Genomic DNA, 27,427 nt, shown 5'->3' on the forward strand with positions numbered 1-27,427 from the left:
TACATGTGCGTCAGTGAAAAAGACCAATAAAAAAGGTGTTAGCATGTGGACGTAATGTGCTGCTCCAGTCTCTTCTGTACCTAAGGTCCATCACCGTTCCCTTTGGATCCCTACGTAATTCGGTGCCCTCCGATACACACGATCGAACAGCGGAGGAGTGGTACTCAAGCGTCAACTTTGGGTTACAATATCTTCGGATGTAATTAACATTTTACAAAGCAACAAACGGCACTGATTACGTATTTGTTTATATGTTCAGATGTGCTAACAAAACTAACGGGGTTCCATTTAAAAAAACGTAGGTTTGTGTTAAAAAACATACTTCCGTGCATTTTTTTATGGTTTGTATTAACCAATTACACTAGCCCCTCTTCTCACGTTCGGTCTGTGGAATCGATTCGTCAGTATTTGATGTGGTTTACGAAATATATCCAGCGGTAATGTTAGGTGACTCACCCTGTATACAGGGTGTTACAAAAAGGTACGGCCAAAGTTTCAGGAAACATTCCTCACACACAAATAAAGAAAAGATGTTATGTGGACATGTGTCCGGAAACGCTTAATTTCCATGTTAGAGCTGATTTTAGTTTCTTCCACCTACGCTCAATGGAGCACGTTATCATGGCTCAAATGGCTCTGAGCATTATGGGACTCAACTGCTGAGGTCATTAGTCCCCTAGAACTTAGAACTAGTTAATCCTAACTAACCTAAGGACATGACAAACATCCATGCCCGAGGCAGGATTCGAACCTGCGACCGTAGCGGTCTTGCGGTTTCTAACTGCAGCGCCTTTAACCGCACGGCCACTTCGGCCGGCGCACGTTATCATGATTTCATACAGGATACTCTACGTGTGCTGCTAGAACATGTGTCTTTACAAGTACGACACAACATGTGGTTCATGCACGATGGAGCTCCTGCACATTTCAGTCGCAGTGTTCGTATGCTTCTCAACAACAGATTCGGTGACCGATGAATTGGTAGAGGCGGACCAATTCCATGGCCTCCACGCTCTCCTGACCTTAACCCTCTTGACTTTCATTTATGGGGGCATTTGAAAGCTCTTGTCTACGCAACCCCGGTAGCAAAAATAGAGACTGTTCGTGCTCGCATCGTGGACGACTGTGATACAATACGCCATTCTCCAGGGCTGCATCAGCGCATCAGGGATTCCATGCGACGGAAGGTAGATCCATGTATCCTCGCTAACGGAGGACATTTTGAACTTTTCCTGTAACAAAGTGAAGTCACGCTGGTACGTTCTGTTGCTGTGTGTTTCCATTCGATGATTAATGTGATTTGAAGAGAAGTAATAAAATGAGCTCTAACATGAAAAGTAAGCGTTTCCGGACACATGTCCACATGACATATTTTCTTTCTTTGTGTGTGAGGAATGTTTCCTGAAAGTTTGGCCGTACCTTTTTGTAACACCATGTATATATATAAGGCTCACCGGCCATTTGACCGTCTTCTTCTGTGCGGATGCACAAACAGTGTCCGAACTTTTACGGGATTCGGCGGTACAGCCGCGAGTAATGAGTACGATAGGCAGGGGCACTATGAATATAGTGCGGGACGATAAGTTGCGAATGTGGGTCTCACGGGAGGCGTGCCAGAGATAAATTCGTGCAGTCGCACTATCCTCTGTGTCCTGGGTGAGTCAGATGGATAGAGCGTCTGCCATGCAAGCAAGAGATCCTGAGTTCGAGTCCCGGTCGAGGCACACATTTTCAACTGTCCCTGATGACTCATATCAACCCCTAAGGGTATTCATTTCATTGTAATTTCATTCTAACGAGCTGCATCTCACCGATTGTATCTGTTCTTTCGGACATGTCCGAAGGAATAGATACCATCTTCATATATAAACGAAGAAAAGATCTAGCGAAACTGCAGATGTATGGTGAGGAGTCGTCAAAAGTTATGGGGACTCACTGTGTGTGATTTAGGTCGTCGACATTTGTTTCAGTATAGTTATGGCTGAAATGAGTTCCCGACGCCCCGTATTCAAATCGACGGGCATCTGACTCAAAACAGATCGTCTATCGCGCCGTATGGCTCTGAGGAGGCGAAATGACGTCCATTGGGCAAACGCTTGTAGTTATCCTGTGCGGCGATCTACGCGTTTGAAATCTGTGTCTCTCCGATACTGAAGATCCACCTTAGACATGAAGTCGGAAACCCGAGTTCTTGTATGATCTCCGATATCCTGTGACCCATGCGTCTTGCACGGATTATCATCCCACGTGCAAAACCGGTGACTCGCGAAACGCTGTGTTGTTTGGTATACGTCTTTCTGTAATAGGCTGCTCTGATTTCTGGTCCATACTCGCGCCATATGCCGCGACTACCCGCAACCTCTGGGTACCACACACGGTACCTCTTCTCATGACTTTTGGCTAGTCAGTTTATAACATGTTGTTCAAGAGAATAGTGCTTTAGAAACCAGTGGTGAAGAATCGTGAGAGTAATACCAATAGATTCGTTTAGACAGCGCGAGAGCGCATCATTGATGATCATCCAACTTCAGTAGCAGCCGCTACGAGACAGGTACACTGTAGAGAGATTTATAACTAAAATTACGATAACGCCCTTTAAAAGAAGAGTCAAGCTGCACTCTGAATTCTTTCACATGTATTTTACGAAATGAGAATGACTATAAAAGCAGAGTAACTGAGTATTACATCAACAAATAAATGTGTTCTCTGCAAACGACAGTGAAGTGCGTGATGGAAAGTACTTCCCATTGCACAGCTTGTTAGGGCCTCTTCCCGTTCCATTCACCTACGAAGCGGGCGAAGAATGATTGTTTACAAGCCTCTGTGTGCACTGTGATTAGCCTGATCTGGTCTTCACGATCCCTACGGTAGCGATATGTAGAGGGCTGTAGTATATCCCTAGGTCCCTCACTTAAAGCTGTTTCTTCATACTTTGTAAGTAGGTTTTAAGGGGTACTTTGCGTCTGTCTTCAAGCGTCTGTTCTTTGACAATCTCCCTGACGCTCTCCCGTTGGTCATATAAACCCGTGGCGGTTCGTGCTGCTCTTCCTTGAATACTTTCAACATCCCCAATTATGTCCTATTTGATATGGGTCCCACACACTTGAGCAATAGCTTAGGATGTGTTACGCGAAAGTTTTTTTAGCATTCTTCATTGCAGTCCCATTCGATTCTCCTAGTATCCTACCAATGAACCGAACTCTACTACATGTTTTACCTAAGACTGAGCCAACTTAATCGTTTCATTTCATATCTCTAAAAATTATTACATGCAGTTATTTGTTTAAGTTGACTGATTCTAGTTGTACCTCTTTGATGTTGTAGTAGTAGGATACACAGCTTTTTCGTTTTGTGAAGTGCGTAGTTTCACATTTCTGAACATTTAAAACAACTTGTCAGTCTTTTCACGACTTTGAAATCTTACCGCTATCTGACCGAATAATTATGCAGCATTTTTCAAACCGTATTTCATTTTAGATAACTACATTATAGGCAAAAATTATAAGATTACTATCAATGTTGTCACTAATAATGTCAGTATAGAAACGGGGATCAGCGATCATGATCTCATTATAGCAACTACGATTACAAAAGTTAATAAATCGGTGGAAAGACTAGGAGAGTGCTTCTGCTAGACAGCGCAGATACGCAGTTATTAACATCTCACTTAGACAGTGCATTGGCATCACTTAGTTTCAGTAAGATAGCTGTATAGGAATTATGGGCAAAGTTCAAGCAGATTGTAAATCGTGTTCTGGAGAATTATGTGCCTAGTAAGTGGATAAAGGATGGAAAAGACCCACCATGGTTTATCCGGGGAAGCAGAGGCTGTTGCACTCTACGTTCAAAAGGGGACGCACAAATGACGACAAGCGAAGGTTAGTAGAGATTCCTGCGTCTGTGAAAAGATTTATGCGCGAAGCATACAACTGCCACCGTCTCACCTTAGCAAAAGGTCTGGCAGAGAACTCGAGAAAAATCTGGTCATATGTAAAATTGCTGAGAAGACTTCCATTCAGTCCCCTGTTGACCAGTCTGGTGTGGCAGTTGAAGATAGCCAAAAGAAAGCCGGAGTTTTAAATTTCACGTTCAAGAAATCGTTCACAAAGGAGAACCGTACAAACATACCGTCATTTGAGCATCGGCCAGACTTCCCTATGGACGACAGAAATAAGCATACTTGGCGTAAAGGAACACTGAAAGATTTGAAAACAAATAAACCTCCAGGTCCGGACGGAGTCACAGTTCGATTTTAAAAAGAATACTCTACGCATTGGCCCCATACCTAGCTTGCATTTATCGTGAGTCTCTCGCCCAAGACAAAGTCCCAAGCGACTGGAAAAAAGCGCAGGTGACACCAGTATATAAGAAAGGTAAAAGAAAGGACCCGTAAAATTACAGACCAATATCCCTAACTTCTGTTTGCTGCACAATCCTTGAACATATTCTCAGTTCGAACATAATAAACTTTTTTGAGACTAAGGAGCTTATGTCCACGGATCTTCTCAGGAAACAATATTGAAAAAATTTATAGAACCGGCATTTGAAGCTGACTGCAGAATGATTCTACTGCCGGAAACATACATCGTGCGTAAGGACCACAAAGATAAGATACGAGAAATTAGGGCTCATACGAAGGCGTACAGACAGTCGTTTTCCCCTCGGTCTATTTGCGAGTGGAACAGGAGGGGAAATGAGAAGTAGTGGTATAGGTACCCTCCGCTTGCGGAGTATCTATGCAGATGTAGATGTAGCTGTAATATACAAGGTAGACGAAATAAAACTGGACCACCCACGGCCCACGGTGAAGGAATTATCCGAATCGGACGGAAATCGGTTGATGTGGTTTACATGTACAGACAAACAAATGATTACAAATCAGAAAAATTCGATGACTTATTCAAGAAAAAGAGTTTTACAAATTCAGCAAGTCTATCACGCGTTGGTACGCATCTGGCCTTTATGCAAGCAGTTATTCGGCTTGGCATTAATTAACAGAGTTGTTGGATGTCCTCCTTAGGGATATTGTACCAAATTCTGTACGATTGGCGCGCTAGGCCGTCAAACTCCCGAGCTGGCTGGGGGTCCGTGTGCATATTGCTCTAAACTTTCTGAGTTGGGGAGTGAACTATCGAACTTGCTCGCCAAGCACGAAGACAAGCAGTAGAAAACCTCTCCGTGTGCACGCGACCATTGTCTTGATGATGGCTTGTCGTGAAGGACAACAAAAGAGGGTGTAGAATATCGTGGACGTAGGGCTGTGCTATAAGAGTGCCGAGAATGACTACCAAAGGTGTCCTGATGTGAGAAGAAATCACGCCTCAGACCATCACTCCCAGTTGTAGGGCCATGTGGCGGGCGTCACGTTGGTATTCCATTGCTGTCTGGGGCGTTCCCAGGCTAGTCTTTGCTGGTCATCGGGGCTCACTTCGAAGCGCGATTCATCACTGAAACAATTCTACTCCAGTCAATGAGATTCCAGGCCGAAGCCGTGTCTGGAGACGCCACGGACAGCGCTAGGATGTTAACCTGACTGTCGCCATCCATACAACTCGACAACCAGTAATGTTGGGCTGGGGTGCCATTTCTTTTCATAGCAGGACCCCTTTGCTTTTATGTGCAGCACCTTTACAGCACAGCGATTGGTGGACTATATTCTACGCCCCCGTTTTGCTGCCCTTCATGGTAAGCCATCCTGAGCCTACATTTCAGCAAGATACTGCCCACCCGCACACGGTGAGAGTTTCCACTCCTTGGCCAACGTGGTAGCCGGATATCCCCCCAATTGAGAACGTTTTGACCATTATGGGCAGGGCCCTCCAACCCTCTCGGAATTTTGGCTACCTAACACACCAATTGGACAGAATTTAGCACGATATCCCTCACGAGGACATTCAGCAACTCTATCGATCAATGCCGAGCCGAATAACTGCTTGCGTAATTGCCAGAGGTGGATCAACGCGTTATTGCATTTCTCAACTTGCTAAGCTCTTCCTTTTGAATAAGTCACATCACATCTTCCGATTTCCAAAAGCGGCGCGAGTGTTGAGGCAATCATCGTACCGACGCACCGGGTTGAAGATACCCTTTTGATCAAACACCGTTTCGCCGGCCGCGGTGGTCTAGCGGTTCTGGCGCTGCAGTCCGGAACCGCGGGACTGCTACGGTCGCAGGTTCGAATCCTGCCTCGGGCATGGGTGTGTGTGATGTCCTTAGGTTAGTTAGGTTTAAGTAGTTCTAAGTTCTAGGGGACTGATGACCTAAGATGTTAAGTCCCATAGTGCTCAGAGCCATTTGAACCATCAAACACCGTTTCCTGGTGCTTGAAGAAATCTGTAACTGCTTGTTGCACATCGTCGTCCGACAGAAATCGTCGACCCTTCAAGGATATTTTCAAGGGAACTAAGAGGTGATAATCCCATGGGGAGAGATCAGGACTATACGGTGGCTGTTCGAGTGTCTTCCAGTTCAGTTGGCGTAACTTCTGCGTTACGACATTTGCGATATAGGGACGTGCTTTATTAAGAAGCAACAGCACCATTTCACGATAGTGGTTTTTGACAGACATATTACCCTATATACATTCTTCATTCTCCGATGGATGTCTACCGATGTTTGTCCTTCGGCAGCCAAGAAAAGAATTATAGCACATTAGTCCCGTTTGGGCGCATTTGGTAATAACGCAGCCATAGCCCACGTCGCCGATTTTTTCGCACACACGTCGGAAAGACATGAATGCCACACTAATCCCTTGCCTGCATGTCGGTGCTTATATACCCGCATCGGAGTCGCGCTATGTTGCATATACGCAAGCAGCAACACCCTCAAACACTTTTTGATCGCCCGAGATATTTTCCGGACCCGTTTTGTTCTGAAATGTATTCCTGAAATCCGGCTTACCTAAAGAGTCATACGAAATTTTTTGCCAGACAGGGACTCGAACCCGAATTTCCCGCTTATCGCGAGCAATCGCCTAAGCATTTGGATATCCGAGCTCGCTTCCGAGACAGTCTCAGATGTCGCTTTAGGTAGTACATCTATTCAAGGATCCTCAGGAAACGTAGTCCACCCACAGTGGAGGTAACTTACAAAGCCCTCGTACTGACAGCACTTGAATATTGCTCGTCAGTATGGGATCCGTATCATATAGTAATGAGAGAGGAAATAGGAAAGGTCCAAAGAAAAGCGGTGCCTTTCGTTACAGATTCCTTTAGTAAGCGCGAAAGCGCCACGGAGATTGTCAGCCAACTGCAGTGGCAGAAGCTGCAAGAGAGGCGTCCTACATCATGGTGTATTCTGATAAATATTCCGAGAGTGTACGTTCTTTGAAAAATCAACCAATACATTGCTTCCTTCTACCTACATCTCGTGGACAGACTATTAAGATAAAATTAGAGAGGTTCGAACTCACACGGAGGTTTACCAGCAATCATTCTTCCCGCGAACCATTCGGGACTGAAGCAGCAGAAGAAAAAGGTGACCGTAAGATGGGCTGCGGACCAAAGATGTAAATGTAGATGTAGATTTAGGTGAAGCAATTTGCGCAAAATTGCGACACGAAAGAGATCTGAGGAGACAGAATCAACAAAAAGTGGGATAGCAGAAGGCAGTTATTTGTTCACAGTCTGACGGAACAGTACATGTAGCCTAGTCCTGATTTACAGAACTTCTGTTAAGTGATATTCACTTGTAATTATAAAGGACCAAAGAGTGTCTCTTGAAATTAATGACGTAAGATTCAGTGTCAACCACGTCGTTCATTAAATTCGTTCCCTTTTGCTTTACATCACTTTTGAATAGATGACGTTAGACTAAATAAATTAGAGTTGTGTAGATTATAGGTGTGTGAGTTTTATGCCATACTCTGAGACATGTTCCCTTGTCGAATGTTTCATCTCTCAATGCTGGCAACAACCTCAGAGGCTATAAAGACGTAATACGTTGCCTATACAAATCAGAAAAGCCCAGCAAGCTGACTTGTTTATATGTAACCGGCCAACAGCTAGGTGGTGGCGTCATCCGACCTCTGCTACATATCGCGAATGAGGCGAAAACAGGAAGGAATGAACAAGTTTGATTATCCCTTGTTTTGAACCTTGTTTGTAGATTTTAAACGTCAGAATTTTAGAATTTAAATTGTCAGTTACTTTTTACTCTGAATAACTTATACGGGGAGAACACTAGCCAGTCCAACGAAAGGACTGAAAGATTTTTGAGTGAGCGTCTGAAAGGGCCAATTAATCAGTAGCTATAAGTTACTTCATCGAAATCATGGGATCAGGAGAAACTGGTGACCATCTACCAATGTATTAATTGAAACTAATATTTATAAACTACTAGCGAGGTTATATTTGTTCCAGAGCGCAGTAGAATATTTGCCGCGTCATTAGACTTGCTCAGGGCAAGCAAAGTCAGTGAGCGCACAGCTAAATCGGCGCGCTGCAACAGCAAGTCACGTTAGGACGAAGTATCGCCGTCTGTTTCACTCACTGATCGCTCACTGAGGCCCAATTCATAGTCTGCACGCCGCTCTGGTCCAAAAGAGTAACATATGTCCGCATGTGCGAACCCGCTCTTATCGTTCAAATACAATATATTTCGTAAACGAAGAATCTGTCCACAATGTCTGCTGCACTGACCACCGAAATCATAATTATTCTATATTTATTGCTTCACAGCGAATCTGGAGATGACCTAGATATTTCTGAACGGACGGTAACCACCAGGCACTCTGAAAGGCCAGTAACAGTGGCAATGTCCGTACAGTAGCACCTAAGATATCAGAACCGAAACACTTATAAGATTCTCAGCGCACAATAAGTAACACTTCAAACTTCTACTGACCGTTGACAATGGACTATCCCGTCTGCACCCAGATCGTGAGTACAGACTGTGCCGCGGCGTGCTGACTGCCTTTAGGAAATATTCTATGACAGAGGCACTGTAATTCACCGGTCAGTGATAAACAAATTCACGTTGGACCACTCTACTGTGATCTACAAAACACGAGCTTAATGTATAATTTCTTGGATCGGCATAGAAAAGACTCATTTTCAGTCATGCCCTACATACATTGACGAATCCCTCATCGCTCAGTGATTTCATTCTTGTAGGAAGTTGCACCAACACACATAAAGCCAATCCTACAGCACTGATCTTAAGCGCGTTAACGCTAGGATCCGGTCGGCTCCACTTCTTCTACAAGCTTTCCATAATAGCGGTAACGACTCGTTGTTCAATGTTCACATTCAGCGGGTATGTCACCGCAGGATCAAGCCTCCCCATAAAATCGTTCTCTATGGACTGCTACCAGTCTCCAACAACGAACCATAGAAGTACCTGGCATGGTGTGTTATGCAGTATCTTAGTTAGTTAGTTAGCCCCATGTTTCATTCCATGACGTTTCAGCCAAGGCTGTGGATAGGAATCGATAGTTAGATATAGCCGGCCGGGGTGGCCGAGCGGTTCTAGGCACTACAGTCTGGAGCCGCGCGCCCGCTACGGTCGCAGGTTCGAATCCTGCCTCGGGCATGGATGTGTGTGATGTCCTTAGGTTAGTTCGGTTTAAGTAGTTCTACGTTCTAGGGGACTGATGACCACAGCAGTTAAGTCCCATAGTGCTCAGAGCCATTTGATAGTTAGATATTAAATATTCCGCAGATCATTTCTGATGTGGTGCGGAACTCGTCGGTTGAGAGACTCTTAACATAATTAAACTTGGATAAATGCTTCCCCTTTAGATTTAATCTCTTCATAGTGGAAGGTGCTGTAGCTAACGACAGCAGATGTCTATGGTTAAATTTTATGTCTCCAAATAAAGTTCATCTGTGGAAAACAATTATTAGTTCAGAAGAAATATTTCCTCTTTGATATTCATTTTTCTGTCTTGTATGGATCTGACGTGATTGGGAAGGCGAACAATCATTCTATAGCAGCATAATTCACTTCTTTTCTCTGCCGAAATCATCTTTCAAAAGATATAGCTAATGCCACATTCCACATAGTGCAGTAACTGTGGAGTGTCAGTGGCTTTGCGAACTCCTATGAAATATTTACTACAAGTTTCATTGAGCAAAATTATTTATTACGAACCCGTAAGTAAAATATCTAAAACCTTAAAGAGGTGCCTGCGAGATGGTTGCAAAACTACTGTTGTAGTATTTCTATGCGTAATGAATTCGTTCTTTCTAAAACTGAAATATCACGAAATATTGATTAATACGTCACTAGCCTATTCAAATAAACGAAAAACCAACTTATTGTTATCAAAGATGTTCAAACGTGTGTGAAATCTTATGGTACTTAACTGCTAAGGTCATCAGTTCCTAAGCTTACACACTGCTTAACCTAAATTATCCTAAGGACAAACACACACACCCATGCCCGAGGGAGGACTCGAACCTTCGCCGGGACCAGCCACACAGTCCATGACTGCAGCGCCTAAGACCGCTCGGCTAATCCCGCGCGGCTTATTGTTAGCCTTTTGTCTCTGGTACAGGACTATTCAAAAAGAAGGAACAGATTTCAAACATTTATTGATTCCAAACTACAATATATATAGCCGGCCGCGGTGGCCAAGCGATTCTAGGCGCTTCAGTTCGACACCGCACGACTGCTACGGTCGCAGGTTCGAATCCTGCCTTGGGCATGGATGTGTGTGATGTCCTTAGCTTATTTAGGTTTAGGTAGTTCTAAGTTCCATGGAACTGATGACCTCAGGTGTTAAGTCCCATAGTCCTCAGAGCCATTTGAACCATATTTTTTACAATAAATATAAACACAATTTCAACGTTACTGGAAAGAGAAAAGTTCAAATTTTTATGCATTCAATGTGAGCACCATGTGTTACACGACAAATATCAAAACGGCGGCTCGTTTCCTGCCATACATGAAGCAGCTGTCTCTCGTTATCGAATTCACAGCTTCAACAATGCGATGTAGCAGGCTTTAAAGAGTGGGGATAAAAACGCTGTCTCTTATGTAATCCCACGTATAAAAGACATAAAGTGTGAGGGGTGGAGACCTGGGAGGCCACCGGCAATGAAGTTTATCTTCTGCTCCTTCTCTTCCAATCCAACGTCCTGGAATTGTGTCATTCAGGTAACGCCGGGCGTGCTTTGAGAAATGAGGCCGGACACCATCTTGCGTGAAGATGAAGTCATCTGAATCATCTTCAAGTTGTGGAAGTAACCAGTTTTGAAGCGTGTCTAGATAGGTTAGTCCTATCACAGTTTCCTCCATTAAGAAGAAAGAAACAGTGCCAATCCGGCCGTGATTGGGGCGTCTACCTGGACTGCTCAAATTTTAAACTGTTGCTGTCAAGGAACGTTGCTACTTTTGTAATTTGGAAAATACACTCCTGGAAATTGAAATAAGAACACCGTGAATTCATTGTCCCAGGAAGGGGAAACTTTATTGACATTCCTGGGGTCAGATACATCACATGATCAGACTGACAGAACCACAGGCACATAGACACAGGCAACAGAGCATGCACAATGTCGGCACTAGTACAGTGTATATCCACCTTTCGCAGCAATGCAGGCTGCTATTCTCCCATGGAGACGATCGTAGAGATGCTGGATGTAGTCCTGTGGAACGGCTTGCCATGCCATTTCCACCTGGCGCCTCAGTTGGACCAGCGTTCGTGCTGGACGTGCAGACCGCGTGAGACGACGCTTCATCCAGTCCCAAACATGCTCAATGGGGAACAGATCCGGAGATCTTGCTGGCCAGGGTAGTTGACTTACACCTTCCAGAGCACGTTGGGTGGCACGGGATACATGCGGACGTGCATTGTCCTGTTGGAACAGCAAGTTCCTTTGCCGGTCTAGGAATGGTAGAACGATGGGTTCGATGACGGTTTGGATGTACCGTGCACTATTCAGTGTCCCCTCGACGATCACCAGTGGTGTACGGCCAATGTAGGAGATCGCTCCCCACACCATGATGCCGGGTGTTGGCCCTGTGTGCCTCGGTCGTATGCAGTCCTGATTGTGGCGCTCACCTGCACGGCGCCAAACACGCATACGACCATCATTGGCACCAAGGCAGAAGCGACTCTCATCGCTCAAGACGACACGTCTCCATTCGTCCCTCCATTCACGCCTGTCGCGACACCACTGGAGGCGGGCTGCACGATGTTGGGGCGTGAGCGGAAGACGGCCTAACGGTGTGCCGGACCGTAGCCCAGCTTCATGGAGACGGTTACGAATGGTCCTCGCCGATACCCCAGGAGCAACAGTGTCCCTAATTTGCTGGGAAGTGGCGGTGCGGTCCCCTACGGCACTGCGTAGGATCCTACGGTCTTGGCGTGCATCCGTGCGTCGCTGCGGTCCGGTCCCAGGTCGACGGGCACGTGCACCTTCCGCCGACCACTGGCGACAACATCGATGTACTGTGGAGACCTCACGCCCCACGTGTTGAGCAATTCGGCGGTACGTCCACCCGGCCTCCCGCATGCCCACTATACGCCCTCGCTCAAAGTCCGTCAACTCCACATACGGTTCACGTCCACGCTGTCGCGGCATGCTACCAGTGTTAAAGACTGCGATGGAGCTCCGTATGCCACGGCAAACTGGCTGACACTGACGGCGGCGGTGCACAAATGCTGCGCAGCTAGCGCCATTCGACGGCCAACACCGCGGTTCCTCGTGTGTCCGCTGTGCCGTGCGTGTGATCATTGCTTGTACAGTCCTCTCGCAGTGTCCGGAGCAAGTATGGTGGGTCTGACACACCGGTGTCAATGTGTTCTTTTTTCCATTTCCAGGAGTGTATAAATGTTCGAAATCTCTTCCTTCTTTTTGAATAGCCCTGTACTTGCAGTGACACAAAATGTACAAATTTCGGAACCTGATAATAAACGCCTAATGCGTTTCTGCATACTTGAACGCTTCCTGTATTTTTATTCAGAACTGCATAGTGTCGTAAGCAAAAATAACTATACTCTGTGCCACGAGTAAATACAGCGGTGTGCAAAACGTAAGGGCGATAATAACTTTTGCGTGATGTGTCAGTGCCAAGTAACGTAGCTCAATGAAATATGGACGATACATAGAAAGAACTGCTTCCGTAAAGTGCAGAAGGCAACTGAAAGAAATAATGAGACGAACATAAATGACACTTTTGCTCAAAGACAATAATTTCACTGAAGTCGTCACTATTTATGATGGTTCATTGGATGTTATAAAAGGCGGGCCGTGCTTCTTAATGGGGTGCATGTTCACAACAGACGGCAACGCATGCCGCGCAACGTGCTCGCATGCTGGTTGGCCACAAGGTTGGTAATGTTGGGCGTTCTTTGCCTCCACCAGCGCAGTTGATAACTGCTGGATGCTTATTAGTCCCTGTGGACGTGTTGCAATACGTCTAATGTTCAAGTGTGCGTCAATTCCTAAGCGACCAAACTGCTGAGGTCATCGGTCCCTAGACTTACCCACTACTTAAACTAACTTATGCCAAGACTAACACACACACACACACACACACACACACACACACACACACACACACACGCCTGAGGGAGGGCTCGAACCTCCGGCGGAAGGGGTGCAATACGTCTTCTCATCACATATCACTGTGCTCGATGGGATTAAGTCGGGGGAACGGCGGGCCCATCCATTTGTCAAATATTCTCTCGTTACCAGGACCTCTCCACTTGTGCTGTTCGGTGCGGTCGCAACTGTCAGCAATTAAATTGGAGTCAGATCTGAACACACACCTGAAAAGTCGCACATGGAGATGGAGTCCAGTGTCAAGAAGTTGACTGGTGAGTATACCGTTTTCAGAACTTTGAAGGTCATGCAACATTATGCCTACCCACACCATACCAACTGGACGATCAAAACTATCATGCTCGACAACGTTCCTAGGTGCATTATATGTTTCCACCTCTCGACATATGAGAGTGCGCGCAGCATACCTAAATGAACGATTTGATCATCCAGGTATTATAGTGTGGGGACGTATGTGCATGGGCGTACTGACCTCCAAATCTTTGAACACGGTTTACTCATCCGTCAACGTTATTGTGACACTGAGCTCCTTGTCCATATGCATCCTTTCTGGGGTGTTTTCGGTGCTCAATACATTTTTCTGTATTTCGATTCGCTACGGCATCGAATTTCGCAGGTGGAGGAGGTCTTGGAATGAGGAAGTATTCGCTGAATGGACTAGCCTGCTTGTTCCCCCGACTTAAATCCTTTCGAAAACGTGTGGGATGTGTTGGAGAGAAATATTCCAGCACGTCGAAATGCACCAATAGCTATCCAGCAGTTTCCAATCGCGCTGTTGGAGGAATGGAACGTCCTACCTTCTGGCCATCATGAGAGCATATTACAGAGCATGTAATGCTGTCCGTGGGCCGGCCAGGGTGGCCGAGCGGTTCTAGGCGCTACAGTCTGATACCGCGCGACTGCAACGGTCGCAGGTTCGAATCCTGCCTCGGGCATGGATGTGTGTGGTGTCCTTAGGATACTTAGGTTTAAGTAGTTCGAAGCTCTAGGGGACTGATGACATCAGCAGTTAAGTCCCATAGTGCTCAGAGCCATTTGAACCATTTTTGCTGTCCGTGGTGGTTACACACCCTATTAACAACCGTGTCCCGCCTTCTGAAATGACCAGGGGACCATCATAAATCCCGGTGACTCCAGTGTGATTACTGTCTTTGAATAAAAGTGTCGTTTCTGTTTGTCTCGTTGCGTTTTTCTTTCAGTTACCTTCTTTAATATGCTGTAGCGGTTGTTCCTGTGTATTGTCCAAGTTTCGTCGAGCTGTGTTACTTGTAAGAAAGGAAGGGAGATTAGAGTTTAACGTCCCGTCGATATCGAGGTGATTAGATACTGAAACGTCTCTGTGAAGTTGTTTCATAAGACGCTTTCCGAATTCGGTACAACTTATTCACTTTACTACCTGATTTTAGCTCAATTCATGAACTCTTCCTGAATGGCTGAGCACTCAAATAAGGCCTATTGAATATTATATGTGTGTTTTAATGTGGGGTTTCGGTTTTGTTCTGTGTGAAACGCTGAATGTTGCTTCTCGTTCGAAGGAGAGCACAGGATGACCAACTTAGGTTTCCAATACCTGAACAGAGAGGTTTACTCATCTTAGTCGAAGGCTGTGTCGAAGGCTGTTTTTGTGTGTGAGGTTGGGGACGGAGGGCTACCCCTCTGGTAGCTTCCGCTGCACGGGGAGCTAGGTAATTTCGAAAGAGAAAGCGGCACTCTTCAATGAACGCTTGGTGAGTACGGATCGTAGCTCTTAGAGGGGTTTCGGGTGATGGGAAGCAGGTTGAGTTAGGACTTCGTTATCTTTAACTGTTGAAATATTTAAGAACTTCAGCTTAACTGAAGTGTGTGAAGCGAGTTATTTTTCCGAATGTGCCATAATTATATTGCTTTAAGTAGGCGATTTTTGGGTTTTTGAGTTAAGTGTGGAAGTTAATTTGTTCATTTTGAACAACAATGAAGTACAATTTCAAACGGTAAATCTGATTAGTAAAAGTTGATTAGGATCACTTCAACCATGTAATAGTGTGTCGAAGCGAGTATCATTTTTAATGATTTTTAATCTTGTATTTTGTGGAAGTTGCTTTTGTCTTTGTGTGTCGATTTTGTGCCACGTGTTTGGTAATCAATGACCCTTCTGGTCCACCAATGCACCACAATAGGCTTTATTTTAACAGTTTGCTTGTTTAATGAGCTATAATTTCTGCGAGAATATCTGTTCTTTCGTGCGCTTTCTACAAAGCGGCACAACAGTTTGAATCGGTCTGCACCACGTGCTCTAGTTCGGTCGTTTGCAAGCAGCAGACGCAGTTACTATATTCAATCATTATCGCACAACCTCGTGCATTGTTTAAACCTCTGTCCAGAATAGTGCATATGTAGAATCTTAATGCAGATCCCACTGAGATATTTTTATTGTATGAATGCAAAGGAGATGATAGTATCATTGTCTCCCACCTCCGTTTTCTGTGTTTCTTCTTGCTGTAGTTAAATTGTGCTCTGTTACATGCTCACGTAATTCTTACTTAAATGGTTCAAATGGCTCTGAGCACTATGGGACTCAACTGCTGAGGTTATTAGTCCCCTAGAATTTAGAACTACTTAAACCTAACTAACCTAAGGACATCACAAACATCCATGCCCGAGGCAGGATTTGAACCTGCGACCGTAGCGGTCTTGCGGTTCCAGACTGCAGCGCCTTTAACCGCACGGCCACTTCGGCCGGCTCTTACTTAAATATTTCTAGTGAGGCACCAGTTATGTGTGGTTAGGATGTGCAACAAAATATTTAGATACCGTAAATAATCTACGTGAAAGATAAATTCTGTGGTGTTGATCTTACCCACTTACTCCGATTTCCAATCCTGAATTAATCAAGTTGCTTCATGCACGACATGAAGTGCTATTTATCTGGCTACTTAAAGAAATTTGCATACTTGCAGTTAAATTATTAAAGTAATTAAACTAATAATTTTCCAGCTCAGTTTTTTTCTAAATGGTTACGAAGGGCTTGGGCTGGTGGCGACCCAGAATTTCCGAATTTTTGTCTATATTTGTGTGAACGAAGCAGTTAGAAATGCGAGATAACGTATATGGCTCGATGAGAAACGTCGTAAAGATAGTAATACGTTACAATACCACGTTACTTGGTAGTGACACATCATGCGAAAGTTGTTTTCGTCATTAAGTTTTGCCCACCAGCGTACTTTACTAAATTATATTCTCTTGTCTCCACTATTTTTGCTTGTTGAAATTTTCTGAAACAGCAGAGCAATAGACCAAACCGAAGAAGACGTAATTTTTTTCATTACAGAGAAATTATCGATAGTAAAGGCTGTTACTGCGGAAATAACAATAGCTGTTTCATCTCCCTTGACTGCCTATAAGAAGATGACAGAGGTATCACATTCTAATAACTAGTGAACAGGTGCAAAATAAACGTGCACATATAATAATATTATTGTTTAAGTTATCTTCTTTAGAGCTAATGCCAATTAATGCACTAGAAACACAGAAGAAATCTCACCTAGATTTGCATGTTATCTCTGTCCGTCCACTCAATCTTTGGCCTTTAGCGCGTCATCTCTCATGTCTTCTAGCTGCAAATCATTTACTTTCCTTTCCGTAGCTGTGTTACGTTCGAAGCAGCAATCATCGCAGCACTAATTAATTAAAACCTTAGAACTGTGTAGATTATAAAGCTTTTTTATTGGACACGACAATTGCTCTTACTTGAGTTATAATTAAGGCCAATTTTCGTTGAATATGTTGCAGAAACTGAAATCTGATGGATACGAAGTGATTTTCCTGGGCATCGGTCTTCCACACCCTAAATTGAGCCCCATATTTGAGGGTCTCACGGCGGATATGGGTTTCTTCACTTCAAAGGACTTCCTCCCTGCAGTTTCCAAGGGAAGTAAACCAGGTCAGTTCTTCATTTCATATTTCTAAACCATACACTGGCTATTATCAAGAGATATATCACAAGTAAAAAAGAACCTTTTGTAACTGCGTCACCTGCTCACATAAGGAGAAACTGAGTGGTGTTCAATTTCAGTACGAACAATACGACTCCGGATTCAGTAATACCAACCAAATATCTCACCGAAAGATTCTAAAGCTGTAAGAAGTCGCATGAATACATAAAATCAGCATCCGGGAGAACAATGAAATGCCTCTATCTATAATGAGAATTGCGGCGAAGTGGGACACATCTTTCAGAGAGGCCCAATATAAGACACTCGTGGACAAACTGTAGTCTCTGTGACCCCCAGCATTTGGGACGGAAGCTTGAGACCAAAGGAATCCTGAGATGTCGTGCTAAAGTTGCAAACATCATTTTCAGTCAGTTTAAGAATTATGTAAAGATTTTCAACGAACTTACATGGAAACAAACAAAATTCGACCATTTTCTCGTTAAAAGCAGCTGAATAAATTAAGAAAGTTAGTATAGACTGTATAACGATTTTTCTGTTTTGTGTTTCTCTTCCATTACGTTAAAATAAATCGTCGAATTGCCCACACCTGCATTGTTATTTGTGAGTCTTGACTGTTTTTGCTGCTCAGGTAGATCCTGATCCTCACATTTTAATCGTTTGTGCCATTACTGAATGACGTTTTCAGACATGAATTCTTATACTATCTTTCTTCATCCAGGCATACTCTACAACACATCGAAGCTTTTCGATATTATTTTGAAACCGTGTACAATCATTCTCAGTGGATATTTACGAAGGCGCATATTTTTAAATCAATACGTATTCTAATATTTTTGCCAAAGTAGCATCATGTCACCTCTATCTAATATTTTTTCACGTGACTGTCAGGTGAATTAAAATGAAAGCGTTTTACATATTTTTATAGAACGGCGAACAGTCAACGAGTTTCACACATAAGTCGAAAAACTAACTAGCACGTTTTCTGTTTAAGTGCTGACGAATCATAACTGTATCAGTATCCCAGAAGATTGGACGCAGGCTCGGCTCTGCGTCCAGCCTTCTCCCTCTTTTGCAGGAGAGGGCAAAGAGATTTTGCCAGTCATCACTTGTGTGAAGCCACTGAGACCTCGAATAACATCTCTGATCATGTTGTATAACGAAGTAGTGGTCTGCGGGACAAGAGGAACTGTAATAACGTGTTATTAGTTTTTTTAAAGTTGCTTAACAAGCGCACTGGTTTTGTTTTGGTTTTGTTTATTAGCCTGTTTCCTTTCAGCAGAACTGCTGAGCAAAGAGAACGCCATCGCCATGCTTGTGTTGCCTCTGTGGTGGCACGTCGCTACAACTGCGAATTTCATGGCGCGGGGTCGACCTTGAAAATCAATCTGCGCTGGACGACACGCGCTCCAGAGAATAATTACGTTATTAGAACTGCTGTTAAGGCGAGCCCTCGCAGTACAGTTCGGCTCATGGGATACTCAGCTGTCGTGGACAGCAATTCTTTTATAACACAGAACTCCGGCGACTATCGCGGATTTTGAGAGCAAGTCAGTAAGTAAGGCAATTTTTTCTGCTCTATAGGTTGCCAGCACAGACTCAACAATGACATGTCCTCACCTCACTGTTGATCTTGCGCGGTTGCTTTGTTGTTTCAGTGAATAGCTCTATTCACAGTTATTTCAAAGCATTGTATTATGAGCTCTCCGTTGCCCGTACGCACCAAGGAAGAAAGGAAGCGAGTGATTTGTTTTCCGACTTCTAAAGGGGCAAAAACCGCGGAGATTATTCACAGTGTAGCTGCTGTATGGTGACACTGAACGAAAAAAAAATTTGTAGTGGATAAATCGCTTTAAAAAAAGACGTGTATCTGTCTACCAAGGAGAGCATTCGGGAGGCCATTCGCATTGAAAATGGACATTGTAAAACCCCAGTTCGTCTAAGCACCTTTAGTTAGCCTTAAACTGGTGTTACTTCTCGTACCCTGAGCAAGCTCACAAAACCTTTTATGAGCGTGGTTAAGCAGCTAAGACTGCAAACCTCAACGAGAAGAAACAGGGTCGCCACCAGTATTTCTCTTCCTAGATTTTCTAGAGCGAACTGGAATTCGTCAGCTAATCTGACTGTTGATTGAATACTTAATACATAGCATTCAACGCGACAAGGGAAGATAATCCACGTACAAAAATTCATTCACACCACACTACACCTAATCAATATAACTACTAATATATCAAGCCCACCTATCGCCAACTAATCCTTTCCGTCGCTCTGTCTGGACCTAGGAAGTTTCGTTCGGTGGGGTAGCTTTAAGATATTCATCTGGAACTACGAATTTCGACTATTTTAGGTTTGAATACTAAATCTTCAGTTAATCTGAAGTGACGTAAATATTTCACTATGAATTTACGTTATGCTCAGTCCCGCCTAACACAATGCTCTAAGCAGAGCGTTCCCTTAACATGGGTACTCACCAGCCGCAGAACGGACAACCACTACTGACCACGCTCCCGGTCTCAACAAAGCCGACGCTATCCCCACCCAACGCCGGAACCAGTCAGAGGCACAGCTTCCTCGACCCCATGGATGGAGTGTCCTCTTTGGGGATGCTACTGTGCCTGGGACGCAGATTTTAGGTGACGGCGAGCTTGCCCACTACTCGAGCCACCCTCTCGGCCTCCTCGACCAACCTGACATAAAGCTTGAAAGGGGGAACGGAGAAACTGAGAGACGGAAAGTTGGCCATCTTACACCAGAGCAGAAAATGATAAATGGAAATGAGCGTTTGGCGTCATTGGGCGGAAGACCCCTTACGGGGCAGGTCCGGCCGCCTTCGTGCAGGTTTTATTACGTTCGACGCCACACTGGACGACCTGCGCGCCGGTGGGGATGAAATGATGATGAAGACAACACAACACCCAGTCCCTGAGCGGAGAAAATCCCCGACCCAGCCGGTAATCGAACCCGGACCCGTAGGACGGCAATTCGTCACGCTGACCACTTTTTTTTAATATATTGTTCGTTGTTCGTCGTTGTGTTTGGTCGTGGCGAACGTCACATGAGATCTGTTCAAATTCGTTTGTTGATCCTTCCACTCACTTATCGGGGCGGTCACCAGAGCAGAAGAGAAGCAGCTTGTGTGTTTTGAAGTTACTGGTAACCGTTATTAGTAGTGGTTGTGGATACGGCTAACAGTAATTTCAAAACACACAATAAACTAATCATTCATTCTCAAGCCATACATACCCACTAACACTCAGACAGGAGGGAACATCTTGTTGTTGTGGTCTTCAGTCCAGAGACTGGTTTGATGCAGCTTTCCATGCTACTCTATCCTGTGCAAGCTTCTTCATCTCCCAGTACCTACTGCAACCTACATCTTTCTGAGTCTGTTTAGTGTATTCATCTCTTGGTCTCCCTCTACGATTTTTACCCTCCACACTGTCCTCCAATACTAAATTGGTGATCCCTTGATGCCTCAGAATATGCCCTACCAACCGATCCCTTCTTCTAGTCAAGTTGTGCCACAGATTTCTCATCTCTCTAATTCTATTCAATACCTCCTCATTAGTTATGTGATCTACCCATCCAATCTTCAGCATTCTTCTGTAGCACCACATTTCGAAAGCTTCTATTCTCTTTTTGTCTAAACTATTTATCGTCCACGTTTCACTTCCATATACGGTTACACTCCATACAAATACTTTCAGAAACGACTTCCTGACACTTAAATCTATACTCGATGTTAACAAATTTCTCTTCTTCAGAAACGCTTTCCTTGCCATTGCCAGTCTACATTTTATATCCTCTCTACTTCGACCATCATCAGTTATTTTGCTCCCCAAATAGCAAAACTCCTTTACTACTTTAAGTGTCTCATTTCCTAATCTGATTCCCGCAGCATCACCCGATTTAATTCGACTACATTCCATTATCCTCGTTTTGCTTTTGTTGATGTTCATCTTGTATCCCCCTTTCAAGACACTGTCCATTCCGTTCAGCTACTCTTCCAGGTCCTTTGCTGCCTCTGACAGAATTACAATATCATCAGCAAACCTCAAAGTTTTTATTTCTTCTCCATGGATTTTAATTGCTACTCCAAATTTTTGTTTTGTTTCCTTTACTGCTTCCTCAGTATACAGATTGAATAACATCGGGGATAGGCTACAACCCTGTCTCACTACCTTCCCAACCACTGCTTCCCTTTCACGCCCCTCGGCTCTTATAACTGCAATCTGGTTTCTGTACAAATTGTAAATAGCCTTTCGCTCCCTGTATTTTATCCCTGCCACCTTCATAATTTGAAAGAGAGTATTCCAGTCAACATTGTCAAAAGCTTTCTCTAAGTCTACAAATGCTAGAAACGTAGGTTTGCCTTTCCTTAATCTATTTTCTAAGATAAATTCTACATAATTTAATTATGACATGAAATTTCTACTTGATCATTGGGTAACGTTCACAAACGGCAACCTACACTGGCGTCAAATATGAACAGTCTCATCTAATGCGTCCTGCTCAGCCTCCTCGAGGGAGTGCGAGGAACATTCAGTGAAATAAGACATGGAAGGTGTGCGTGACACACCGTCACTGGCAATAGCTTTGTGGAGCGACCCATTGAATCGTTTCAACATGAATATCGAGACAGTTGCTCGAAGCATGGAAGAAGGTTGCCAGTACTTAGGAGTCGCGGTAAACATGGCAATATGCCGATGGTGTGTTACAAGCTGGTGGAGGTACGTGTAAACAACATGGAATTACAGAATATTGCATATGAGTTGAACATTAGCTGCGGTTCAACATTTGCAATCATTCCTGATTCTTCACACCATCGAAAGTTTGTACTCCATGCGTACCACACCAGCTGACACATACAGACAGGATCGTTTGGAAATGTCGTTATCAGTTAAAGGTGTTTTGAACATGAACAAAAAGACTTTCTCAGTCACATATTAACCGATGATGAGACATGACTCAAACATTAAGAATTACAGATAATCGGGAGAGGATGATGTGGAAATATCCGTCTTCGCCTAGAGCAAAGAAGTTCAGAAGTGAAGCTTTTGCAGGAAAGTTGAGGATGACAGTGTTTTGGGATATGTAAGAGCCGCTGTTGATGCATTACTCCCCCAAAAATCGATCAGTGAACAGTTACAGCTAATGTGAGCTACTGCGAGATATGAAGTCCAAAATCAAAACGAAGAGGAGAGGGTAGATTTATGAAGGGCTACTGCGAGATATGAAGACCAAAATCAAAACGAAGAGGAGAGGGTAGACTTATGAAGGGGTGATATTCCTACGGGGTTATTCTCGATCTCATACAGATGGGGAAACAATCTGTTGCACTAAAAATCTTGATTTTGTGCTACTGAATCACCCACCGTACAATCCTGACCTATCTCCAAGTGAGATCCACCTTTTTGGTCCGACGAATTAGTTCCTACGTGAATCCAAGTTTTCATCGGATGATGAGTTTGTGTAGGCGATACAAAAGTGGATGTGCATGATGCCACAAATTTTTTTACAGGGTGAATTTAGGAAGATTGTCAAGAGGTGGGCCAAGAGTTTACAGGTTGAGGGAGATTGTTTGGAAAAATTATGTTACCTGCAGTGATTTTTTCCAAATAAAACGTTTCTTTTTAAACATCGCCTTTACTTTTTGAGTTCTCTTCGTATAACAGCGCACAAATGTTCCACACAGTAGAAAATCACTCGTCAGTCTAGTGCTGGATACTAAATGCTGATCAAACTCGCGTCCGACCATCCTGATTTAGGTTTTCTGTGATTTCCCTAAATCGCTTCAGGCAAATTCCGGGATCGTTCCTTTGAAACGGCACGGCCGACTTCCTTCCCCATCCTTTCCTAATCCGATGAGACCGACGACCTCACTGTTTGGTCCTCTCCCCCCTCCCAAAACCAACCAACCAATAAATGCTGAGAAGTCATACCACCCCAGCGCACCGCCCATACAAGTACAGGCCCGAGAACTCTTCGCAAGTACAGGGCTATTATAAATGATTGAAGCGATTTCATAAATTCACTGTAGCTCCATTCATTGACATATGGTCACGACACACTACAGATACGTAGAAAAACTCAAAAAGTTTTGTTCGGCTGAAGCCGCACTTCAGGTTTCTGCCGCCAGAGCGCTCGAGAGCGCAGTGAGACAAAATGGCGACAGGAGCCGAGAAAGCGTATGTCGTGCTTGAAATGCACTCACATCAGTCAGTCATAACAGTGGAACGACACTACAGGACGAAGTTCAACAAAGATCCACCAACTGCTAATTCCATTCGGCGATGGTATGCGCAGTTTAAAGCTTCTGGATGCCTCTATAAGGGGAAATCAACGGGTCGGCCTGCAGTGAGCGAAGAAACGGTTGAACGCGTGCGGGCAAGTTTCACGCGTAGCCCGCGGAAGTCGACGAATAAAGCAAGCAGGGAGCTAAACGTACCACAGCCGACGGTTTGGAAAATCTTACGGAAAAGGCTAAAGCAGAAGCCTTACCGTTTACAATTGCTACAAGCCCTGACACCCGATGACAAAGTCAAACGCTTTGAATTTTCAGTGCGGTTGCAACAGCTCATGGAAGAGGATGCGTTCAGTGCGAAACTTGTTTTCAGTGATGAAGCAACATTTTTTCTTAATGGTGAAGTGAACAGACACAATGTGCGAATCTGGGCGGTAGAGAATCCTCACGCATTCGTGCAGCAAATTCGCAATTCACCAAAAGTTAACATGTTTTGTGCAATCTCACGGTTTAAAGTTTACTGCCCCTTTTTCTTCTGCGAAAAAAAAAAAAAACGTTACAGGACACGTGTATCTGGACATGCTGGAAAATTGGCTCATGCCACAACTGGAGACCGACAACGCCGACTTCATCTTTCAACAGGATGGTGCTCCACTGCACTTCCATCATGATGTTCGGCATTTCTTAAACAGGAGATTGGAAAACCGATGGATCGGTCGTGGTGGAGATCATGATCAGCAACTCGTGTCATGGCCTCCACGCTCTCCCGACTTAACCCCATGCGATTTCTTTCTGTGGGGTTATGTGATAGATTCAGTGTTTAAACCTCCTCTACCAAGAAACGTGCCAGAACTGCGAGCTCGCATCAACGATGCTTTCGAACTCATTGATGGGGACGTGCTGCGCCGAGTGTGGGAGGAACTTGATTATCGGCTTGATGTCTGCCGAATCACTAAAGGGGCACATATCGAACATTTGTGAATGCCTAAAAAAACTTTTTTGAGTTTTTGTATGTGTGTGCAAAGCATTGTGAAAATATCTCAAACAATAAAGTTATTGTAGAGCTGTGAAATCGCTTCAATCATTTGTAATAACCCTGTACTTTTACTCACCGCTTGTCACATGGTAAAAAGACTGGCATGTACACTGAACACCACCACTGGATGCTCGAAGCATGGATGAAGTAGATAGTGTCGGAAGTTCCATGCGGCTTTTCGCGGATGATGCTGTAGTATACAGAGAAGTTGCTGCATTAGAAAATTGTAGCGAAATACAGGAAGATCTGCAGCGGATAGGCACTTGGTGCAGGGAGTGGCAACTGACCCTTAACATAGACAAATATAATGTATTGCGAATACATAGAAAGAAGGATCCTTTATTGTATGATTATATGATAGCGGAACAAACACTGGTAGCAGTTACTTCTGTAAAATATCTGGGAGTATGCGTACGGAACGATTTGAAGTGGAATGATCATATAAAATTAATTGTTGGTAAGGCGGGTACCAGGTTGAGATTCATTGGGAGAGTGCTTAGAAAATGTAGTCCATCAACAAAGGAGGTGGCTTACAAAACACTCGTTCGACCTATACTTGAGTATTGCTCATCAGTGTGGGATCCGTACCAGGTCGGGTTGACGGAGGAGATAGAGAAGATCCAAAGAAGAGCGGCGCGTTTCGTCACCGGGTTATTTGGTAACCGTGATAGCGTTACGGAGATGTTTAATAAACTCAAGTGGCAGACTCTGCAAGAGAGGCGCTCTGCATCGCGGTGTAGCTTGCTCGCCAGGTTTCGAGAGGGTGCGTTTCTGGATGAGGTATCGAATATATTGCTTCCCCCTACTTATACTTCCCGAGGAGATCACGAATGTAAAATTAGAGAGATTAGAGCGCGCACGGAGGCTTTCAGGCAGTCGTTCTTCCCGCGAACCATACGCGACTGGAACAGGAAAGGGAGGTAATGACAGTGGCACGTAAAGTGCCCTCCGCCACACACCGTTGGGTGGCTTGCGGAGTATCAATGTAGATGTAGATGTAGATGTAGAAGATTGCCAGTACTTACGAGTCGCGGTAGACATTGTAATATGCCGATGGTGTGATACAAGCTACATGAAATGGGCCACCTGATGCAGCTTTACAGCGTCCCAGATTTTCTCACTAGGGTTAAGGTCATGCGACTTTGGAGTCAGTAGAAAAACAGTCATATCCGTGAAGTGATCCTCAACTTATCTTGAGAAATTTGGCAGTGATGCTCTCTAACTGGTGCCAAAGGCCGGCGGCAGAATGCTGTAGGCGGGAAACGAAAGCACAATATCGATCAGCAGGCTCCTGTTCCGCTCGTCGGTGAGAGACGCTAGCAGCCGATCAGGGACTCCACGGCTTCTCATGCAAACATCGCCTATCCAAGAAAACTTCAGCACCTACTCCTTGGCGTCACCTCATATCCTACTTTACGTAATCGAACCTAGACAGCAATTTGTACTATGTCTTGTCAGTCTGGCCAACCTTTTGGCAAGTTTTGGAAGTCCAGCACTGGTGTTCCAAAGACCATTCTTATCTGCGTGACGTGTGGTGAGCAGACGTGTAAACCTGGGGTGGTGGGTTATCTACCCTATAACATGTTGAGTGTTAGCGTGCCATGATTATTCACCGGTTCTTGTTACTCATCAATGAATTATCGAGTATTTAGCTGCACCGTAGCCCGTCTGTGCGATTGTACGGTCCGTTATGCCCGACTCATTCATCAGCTCCTTTAGATGACGGTGGAATTGCCTAGATGTCGGTGGAACTGCCTAGAGAGGAAGTGCTTCCAAATCACAACATCTGTGCGACCTCTGCAAATGAGTGTCCTATAGTTCAGGCACCAACATCTGTTGTTGTTTTGATCCTGGTTTGACGCAGTTCTCCATGCTCGTCTGTACTGCGCAAGTCACTTCATCTCTGCATAACTACGGCAAACAGTCTATTTGAGCCTGCTTAATGGAGTTGACTTTGGTCCCTCTCCACAATTTTTACCCCCGACACCTCCCTCCATTAACAAATTAGATATTCCTTGATGCTACAGGTTGTTTCCTGTTAACCTACTCTTCTTTTAGACAAGTTTTACCCCCGAATCGATTAAGCACATCTTCATAGGTTATCCTTTCTACCCATCTTTTTTTTATCGTCAGCCTTTTTCTGCAACGACATGGTTGAAACGTACCTATAATCTTCTATTCTCTAATGTTTATCTCCCACGTTTCACTTTCATATAAGGACACACTCCAGACAAATACTTTCAGAAAGCCTTACTAACACATAAATTTACGTTGGATATTAACATTTTTCTCATTTTCAGAGAAGTTTTCCTCACTATTGCCTGTCTACACTTTATACCCTCTTTACTTTTGCCATCGTCAGTGATTTTTGCTGCTCATTGCTAAAACAAGTCTGCTGCCTTTAATGTCTCATTTCCTAACCTAACTACATCAGTACCACTTGATTTAATTCGACTGCACTACACGACTTGCGAATGGATTCCAAGTCCTTTGCCATCTGTGCCAGCAATTTGGGTGCATAGATCCTGAGAAATCAGTACCCAGAACAACCACCTCTGGCCGTAATAACGGCCTTGATACACCTGGGCATTGAGTCAAACAGAGCTTGGAAGGCGTGTACAAGTACAGCTGCCCATGCAGCTTCAACACGATACCACAGTTCATCAAGAGTAGTGACTGGCGTATTGTGACGAGCCAGTTG

At 44.4% G+C, this 27,427-nt stretch overlaps 1 protein-coding gene across 1 annotated transcript in view; it reads left to right on the forward strand.

The window, feature by feature from the left end:
• Positions 1-27,427, forward strand: part of LOC126471525 (dihydropyrimidine dehydrogenase [NADP(+)]) — a 272,626-nt gene that overhangs the window by 107,455 nt on the left and 137,744 nt on the right. Inside the window, exon 7 of the mRNA XM_050099748.1 lies at positions 17,283-17,433. Coding sequence (XP_049955705.1) covers positions 17,283-17,433 — 151 coding nt within the window. The remainder of the gene's footprint in view (positions 1-17,282; positions 17,434-27,427) is intronic.

The sequence above is a fragment of the Schistocerca serialis genome, chromosome 3 (assembly GCF_023864345.2).
Source record: "Schistocerca serialis cubense isolate TAMUIC-IGC-003099 chromosome 3, iqSchSeri2.2, whole genome shotgun sequence".
NCBI lineage: Eukaryota > Metazoa > Arthropoda > Insecta > Orthoptera > Acrididae > Schistocerca > Schistocerca serialis.